General features: G+C 42.9%; 1 protein-coding gene across 1 annotated transcript in view; it reads right to left on the bottom strand.

The window, feature by feature from the left end:
- Positions 1 to 5,493, bottom strand: part of LOC311247673 (uncharacterized protein) — a gene marked incomplete at both ends in the record, with an annotated part of 18,260 nt that extends 12,767 nt beyond the window's left edge. The window contains one exon of the mRNA XM_084338687.1: positions 5,051 to 5,493. Coding sequence (XP_084194813.1) covers positions 5,051 to 5,493 — 443 coding nt within the window. The remainder of the gene's footprint in view (positions 1 to 5,050) is intronic.
- Positions 5,494 to 8,527: the final 3,034 nt, after the last annotated feature.

Here is an 8,527-nt window from a genome sequence, read left to right on the forward strand (position 1 = left end):
TGCTACACCCTGAACAATAGATACTTGATGTTGAATGGGCCATAGTAATGTCAATTTAGCAATACAATTTTAAAAGTTATAGCCCTGCAAAGAAGGGGAACTTCTCCATAGACAAATAGAGCTGGCAGAGGATGGTATAATGATGTACATAAGCCTGGCGAAGAAAGTGTTAATCTAATTTTTTTTTTTTTTTACTTTTTTTTTTTTAAACTTTTATTTACCCAGGGCAGGTTCGTTGAGCACAGATGTTCTTTTTCAGGAATGCCCTGCTTCACATTCACACAGTTCCATTCACACCTGGGAGCTGCCCAGTACAACCACAGTTGACACCATTGGCCACTGAGCAACTCCACTGGAGCAGTTGGGGGTTAAGTGCCTTGCTCAAGGGCACTTCAGCGGTTGGTGTTCCTGCCGGTCCCGGGGATCGAACCGGCAACCTTCCGGTCACAAACCCGTTTCTCTAACCTTTAGGCCACCGCTGCCCCACGGACTGAACTGAATTGAGTGACCTGACTGGTTTATGGGAGTTTAACACACATGGTGGACTGAAAATGAATTGTTTGTTTTATAGAATAGAATAGAATTTTAATTGTCATTGCACAGTATACAACGAAATTGAAATGTTTGCTTATGATTTGAATTTAATCCAATACATGGACATTTTGATTTTGAATTGAGCATGACTCATGACATGAGTGGTTTTTGAATTTATGAAAAGGTAATTGATTGTTACATTTGAGCAAACTAACCTATGATTTAGCTTGCTCAGTAGTCTAGGCCTACTTATTTGGGTAGAACACATATTTTGAATGCCTTTGGCAGACTTCTTTTAATTTTTTTTAGCCATTTTAATCTAGATTAATCTAGATTAAATCCAGGATTGCAGATAGATTAATCTAGATTAAAAAAAATTATCTATGCCCACCTCTAGTGTTTAGTGTATTCCACTAAAACGCTATTATCGCATCTTTCTCTGGAATTACTCAGAAGCACCCAAACTATACTCATATTCAAAACGGTATAAAACAGAAATGTACAGATGAAAAAACAATCCGTTTTGTACATGTTGACTGGAAGCAACTCACTGATAATCGACGGGTGTATTAGACCCATAGCTATAATTTAAGATATATTTTAAGCACTCGCAAATCTCGCAGTCCCCCCATTGACTTACATTGGTGGCGTACTAGCGCCATCTCGCGGAATAAGCTCCGGCGCTGAATGAGTTAATAGAAATATCTTAACCCATTGTGAACCAGAAGATATGTCTCTTTTACTCAGGTGTTTACAAACGTTACCAGGATATACACAAACCTTTTACGTTTACATTTAGTCATTTAGCTGCTGCTTTTATCCAAAGTGACTTACAAATTGTGAACAACCTGTCAGCAGGAGGGGTCCACCTCTGGCGGCTAAGGGTCAGTGGTATTGTTTGTCTAGCAGTGCAGAACTTAGTGCATAGTAGTATAGACATATTAGCATAGTAGGATAGTATGTAGTAGTATAGACATAATAGCATAGTACACAATAGTAAAAGACAGTAAGAAGGTTATTTAATTGTGTGTGTGTGTATATATATATATTAAGGCCGGGCTGTTAACGGCGTTACCGGGCTAAGTTAACGACGGACTCTTATCGCGCGATAACAAAATTACCGCCATTAATCTATTCTCAAAGTTGGGTCTGGGAGCCAATTGCATTATCTGATGTAACCTAACGTGTTGTTGTGATGACGCTCCAGCTGCAGGGAGGGGCTGAGCAGTACCCACACTTTAGCTATTCAGTTCTGCGTTCTACAGCCTGTGATAACTCCTCTTGGGAGTTGCGCTGTCCTATGTAAACTCTGCGAGCAACGCGTCCAATAAATGCGTCTTTAACATGCTTTATATCCTCGCCATTACTATATGCCCGTCGCGGTTCAAACCTTTTTAACTAACGTTAGCTGCGCCTGCTAACTAAGTTAAGCTATACGTTACAAGCTAAAAAGAAAACAGCCCTTCTACTGATGGGATCAGAGTCGGAGTCGGATGACGACACACCAGTACGCAATGCTGTGGAGAGGTACAAAGTAGAGCCAAGTGCCAGCTTGGATCAGTGTCCACTGAAGTGGTGGTCAGACCACACTGCTGTCTATGGTAAGCTGGCCCACATTGCCCTGAAGTACTTGGGGACCCCTGCCTCAACTGTCCCATGCGAGAGACTGTTCTCTTTATCAGGCCATATTGTACAGAAGAAGAGAGCTAGTTTGTCACCATAGTCTGGTCAGTTTGGGGCAAATATGGGGTCAAGGCTGCAAATCATGATTAACATTTGAGCCAATGTTTTTCTGTTCATTTAGGGTCCAATAAAGAAAAAAAAGCAAGGAGCCCAAAAAATTAGGTAGGCGAAGTCTCTGAAACGGCCACGCCCACTTTTTAGACCTGACATTTTGTATCTCGGCTCCTGGAGGTCACAGAGAGTTGATTTTGGGCTCAAAAGTTGCGCAAACACCACATTTATATTAGTGTTATGAACAAACATATGCCCTAAAACCTTAACTTTTTGAGATATTCATGAAAAACCTATTTTTTTTCTCTCTGAATTGATCAGCGCCCAAGCCACTTCAGCCAAATCTGCTCATGAAGGCCATGCAGTTAGTTTGGGCCAAAGTTCTAAATCTACTCATGGGGCATACTAGTGTTTAGGTTGAGGCTTTGTTATAAGATGAGGACCCCAATAACCACCCAAGAAACAAAGCAAACCACTTGAAGTCCAAAAAAACTTTATTTTTTGTATCCACTTTTTCTCACCTTTTTCTATTTTCCATCCCAATTCCACTGTGCCAATTCAAGTTCAAGTTCAAGTTCAAGTTTCTTTAATAGTTGTCATACAGAAGTACAGAATACTTTTATACAAAATGCTTCTTACTGTTACGCTCCAGACTGTGCAAGACAAGATAAGTATGAAATAAAATAACATAGTATAGCATGTAAATTAGAAGTAAAAAAAAATGAGGTCACAGTGTTCAGTATAGACATATGTACAATGTTCGATGCAGAATAGACGTAACTGAGTTACCATATAATATACAATACTATGCAGTGTACTAATATACAATACTATATAGTGCAAGGCAGAAATGGGATGAGGTGCAATTTAGGTACAATTTACAGTAGGTGTACGAGTTGTAGTGCAAATCCTTTATCAATAAATATAAAGTGTGTTTGTGTGGTTTAAGTGAGTGTGTGCGTGTGGGTGTGTGTGCTGTGTGCATTTGATGGTTGTTGCATAGTGTTTATTGTTCGTTTAGCAGCCTGATGGCCTGGGGATAGAAGCTTCTTCTGAGTCTTTCTGTGCTCGCCTTAAGACTCCGGTATCGCTTGCCTGACCGCAGCAGTTCAAAGAGGCAGTTGTTCGGGTGGCTCGAGTCCTTAATAATTCTCTTAGCCTTCCCCCTGCACCGCTTGTTGTAAATGTTCTGGAGGGTGGGAAGCCCCCCTCCAATTGTGCGTTCGGCTGAACGTGTCACTCTTTGTAGTCTGCTACGGTCTTGTGCAGTGCTATTCCCAAACCAGGAGGTGATGTTGCCAGTCAGGATGCTCTCTATTGTACATGAGTAGAAGTTCCTAAGGATCTTCTGACTGACTTGGAACTTCCTTAGGCGCCTGAGGAAGTAGAGGCGTTGTCGTGCCTTCTTCACAACACTGTCAATGTGTGTGGTCCATGTCAAGTCCTCGGATATGTGGGCTCCGAGGTACTTGAAACTGTTCACTCTCTCAACCGGTGCCCCGTCGATGCTGAGGGGGCTGTAGTCCTTGACCCCCGACCTCCTGAAGTCCACAATCATCTCTTTTGTTTTGCTGACGTTCAGGTCTTGAACGTTGCTTGCATATGCCCCCCACTGGCCGGTTGTAGGGAGGATAGAAGCCTTGCATCACGTGTCCCCTCCGATACACGAGGAGGCAGCCTGTCACATCTTTTCACCTGCCAGCACGGACTCTCATTGGCGAGGTGTAACGTGTGGGAGGCTCACACTACCCCCGCCATTTCCTGTCTCTGCTGTGCAGGCGTCCCCAACCGACCTGTAGGAGTCGCTGTCCACAATGTCCAGATTACCACCCATCGACTTCCACCCGCTAACTCTGCCAATTGAGTTAGTATGACGGCTGGCCCAAGCCGGAGGCAACGCCGACAGCCGGAGTCGAACCCGGTGTCTCTTGCGTTGGTGACGAGCACAATGTCCGCTGCACCACCCAGCCGCCCCCAAAAAAACTTTATTTGAACACATCACACATCCCATCACACAGGATTCAAACACTTGCTGAGGCACTTGCAATAAATGAGACATTTCATCCCCCTGCCAGCACAAGAACATGAGGTGCATTTATTAGATCTGCAGCTACACACCCCTGTTACCTGAGACAATATGTCTCCTGCGTAAACTGTGCTCCACTTGACGAATAGTTTCTCCCCATCGGTAGTCCATCCCCATTCAACAACCGGGGGACAAGGGAGTTGTAGAAGGCTGTTCCCCCACAGCCATCCTGCCTGGACTTTATCTCTCAACAGATGCTGTAGAAGTGCATCCTGTCTTGGGGGAGGTCTCGCAGCTCATCTTTAACTGACTGCTTGAACAGCTGGAATCTGAGTCCATCTATACTTGCACAGTCGTACAGTCCAGCCTTGTTGTACCAGCTCATTACCCAGGGTTCAATAACTTCCATGCTGTTCCTAACAGTCTCAATACTAGGGCAGCAACTTAGTCCTCTCAATGCAGCAGTGAGCTCTGTCAACTTACTGTGGTTCATCCAGGCTTTGAATTGAGCATTCTTTGAGTGGCCAAAGAAGGCGCTCACAGAATCACAGCCACTGAAAGAATGGAACACAGGCATGGCATCAGCCACATCTCCACCAAGCTTCTTGTGTGCTTCTGTGATTGAGTAGAACTGGCATTTGTCTGGAACAGCAAAGTCGACGAAGTTGAAAATCAAAACATACTGACAGGAACTTTGTAGTGAACCCTAGTAGGATGACAACTACATCGGAGTCGACTGTTCTAACCGTAACTGACTTGATCCCCTTGTTTAGCATGTCCATCTCATGGCAAATGATGCGGTTGTTAGCCTCCTCAAGCATCTCTATGCGGTCATAAAGCTGGATCTCAACATTTTCACCAACGTTTGCAAGGATCTTCCTGCCGTAGGTGATGCTGAACTCCTTGCTCCAGTTCCATGCATGTTCCTTAGCAATCCTGGCAAACATTAAATTCAGGGCTACCTTGTTGTCTTGATTAGACAGAAAACCTTCAAAGAATTGCTTAGATTCCGGCACGGTGTCATTCTCGCTGAAGGCCATCTGTGAACTACCTGCTGACCCCTGATTATTCCTAGTCGCAGTCTTAATGTTCATAGTCTGGTAGAGGTCAGCCACAATGTCAATACGATTTGCTCCCTTCTCATGACTAATCTTGGCAACGCTGTTCAACACCTTGAAGACAAAGTCCCGGAATGTCATGCCTTTGGTGAGAGACTTCGCCAGGATTCGTACTTGCACAGATAGATCTATCACAAGTCCCTCTGAGGCTGTAGATTGAACTTGTACTCCGATGTCCTTCAGGATATGAGACTCCATCCTTTCTTGACAGGGCTTCTGGTAAACCTGTGATTGAAATGAATAGTTTTACCAAAATTAAATTAGCACTGTCAAATCAATTCACTTATAAAATGAATAATTGAACATCACTGTATCGAGAATCTGGTAAGACGAAAGCTTTTTGTCTTAAACATTGAATAACTTTGAAATTATATCAACTAGATTTACCTGTGAATTCACCACCAAAGAGCCTCCTTGTCTCTTCTTCTCTTGATCTGCAGGCCTCCTTCAGCTTTGCAAAGGTTCCTTTAGGTGGCTTGATTGCAGGGCTAGCAAGCTGGACTTTTGCACCTGAACTTGGGAGTTTCAGGGCATTTCGGGAGATTTTCGCACTAACATCCTTCTGAGCATATACAAATCGCTCTTGCACAAACTGGTCATGCTGTGTTTTGCCAACTGTAAAAACAAGGCTGGCATCTTTAGTTACCACATCTGGGAAGGGAATGGATGAGTTCAACCTCATGAACTGAGCTTGGTTGAAGGGGTTGGTAAGGATCCCCTGATACACCTTGAGAGTGTGGCTTGATAAACATTTCCTTGAAGGAGTCCAGCATTTCTTTGTGTCCGTGTGCTAGATCTTGACCTTCGACCTCAGCTAGGTAGCACTGGATTTCGGGTAGGGCAAGTTCGAGTTTCCTGAAGAATTCCTGATCTTCCCGATTGATGATATCGACGTATCCAGTGGCAGACTTGATGACCTTTATATTATGCTCCTGCTTTTGATCACATACAATCTTCGAAAATCGGTTACCTCTGGTGTTTACTGCGAAAGAGCCTGATAGAAATTCCTTGAACAACTCTGGGTGTCTCCATTTGAGCTCTTTGAGATCCTGAAGAAACACTGATGTCCATCTGGCATAGTGTGTATGATCAAGTGCAAAGTAAAGAGGAATGAGCTGCTCAAGTCCACTGACCATCATTGTGAAGTTGGCCTCCCGAAAGTATCTGATGAAGATAAGATCCTTCTTGATTGCTTCAAGGACATTGGTCCAGTAGTGAAGCATGGGGCTGTTTTCATTGGCTACCCAATTGCTCCAAATCAAACTGTTGTCCTCTAGATGTTTTGCCTGGAATGCCTCGTCTCTCTTATTGGCCAGGACCACAGCCAGGATTTGAATGCAGTATCTAGCCTTCTTTATGGAATTCACATCACATACAGCAGTTGTCAGACCAGTGATGTTCAGATTAGCTGAGGTTAAGATGGTATCCAGGCCAGTTCCTTTTATCAACTGGCCAACACAGACCAGAGTAACTTCTCAAGGTGCAGCCCACCCATAAAAGCAAAGTATGAATGAGAAAACTCTTCTCCCATGATACGCGATACACCCAGAGCGGTTTTGAATTTCGGCCGTAGCCAAAACGGGCATGGCGGAATGGCAGTGATTTTTCACAAATATCTGAAAAAGTAAAGGTTTTAGGGGATATGTTTGTTCATAACACTAATATAAATGTGGTGTTTCCACAACTTTTGAGCCCAAAATCAACTCTCTGTGACCTTCAGGAGCCGAGATACAAAATGCCAGGCCTAGAAAGTGGGCGTGGCCGTTTCAGGGACTTCGCCTAGCAAATTTTTTGGGCTCCTTGCATTTTTTTGTTTATCAGGCCCTAAATGAACAGAAAAACATTGGCTCAAATGTTAATCATTTTTTGCAGCCATTATGCCTAAACTGACCAGACTACCAGCCAATGTGAACAAGCTGGTCTGCCTGAGTGACTGGTGGAAGGAGACGTAGAGATTGGACTGATTGAGTCAAGCCATGTCACATAGCTACTGAGTGACTGTACTGGTAACATTATTTGTGTTCTGAATAAAACAATTTATTAAACACAAGTACATCTTATTGAACATTATTTTGATATTTCATTACCAATTATCATAGCAAAACAGCTTTTTCAAACAGTCTGTAATGCACTTTGGAAACAGGAGATGGGCTCATGGTGTAATGGGCCACCTGGCCTGAGAAACGTAAGGAGGAAAGAAAAAGTAAGGACTTACTTCTGGTCATTATTTGGGTAGAACACACATATTTTGAATGCTTTCGGCAGACTTCAAATGAGCCATTTGAATCTAGATTAATCTAGATTAATTCCAGGATTGCAGATAGATTAATCTAGATTAAACATTTTTATCTATGCCCACCTCTAATATACAATTATAATTATATAGATATAATTCAAAACTCATATTTATATTTATATACATTTGTCAAAATCAACTAAATCAAAGGAAAATATGTCTCCTATTCGTAATGCTTAGTTTTGGTGGTAATTTGTTTACATTTGGATTAAAGATTGGGTCTTTTAAAACAAACAAAGAGCAACATAAATTCCCATATCACAGTAGAACAAGATAGCAGTAGTAGCTCTCACTTAACATCACACAACTCCTATTGATTAACAAAAACTAAAAACAAACACACATTATCGCTTGTGTCAAGGAACAAACTCTCATTCCTTCAACAGATCAACAGATGTTTCTGTTTTCGACAGCATCAATTTATACCAATGTATCCGTCCTCTTAATTCCTGTCTATCTCTCCTATATCCCATTGACTTTCCATTGTCTGCTGTGTTGACCAGTACTTATATGGTCTGACTGGTCCCCCAGCCAGGGCTTTTGGGACACAACAGTTTCTGGATCAGAGGCGGCTATTTAAGCCTGTCAATATCACATGTTGACATTAGGGGTCAGGAGATAAAGCTTTAAGGAGGCCAGTGGTCAAACAAAAATGGACCCTTTGACTAAAGAAAGGAGGCCTCTGTGTGTGTGTGTGTGTGTGTGTGTGTGTGTGTGTGTGTGTGTGTGTGTGTGTGTGTGTGTGTGTGTGTGTGTGTGTGTGTGTGTGTCTGCGTGTGTGTGTGTGTGTGTGTGTGTGTGTGTGCATGTGTGTGTGTG

The sequence above is a fragment of the Notolepis coatsorum genome, assembly GCF_963971535.1.
Source record: "Notolepis coatsorum genome assembly, contig: SCAFFOLD_688, whole genome shotgun sequence".
NCBI lineage: Eukaryota > Metazoa > Chordata > Actinopteri > Aulopiformes > Paralepididae > Notolepis > Notolepis coatsorum.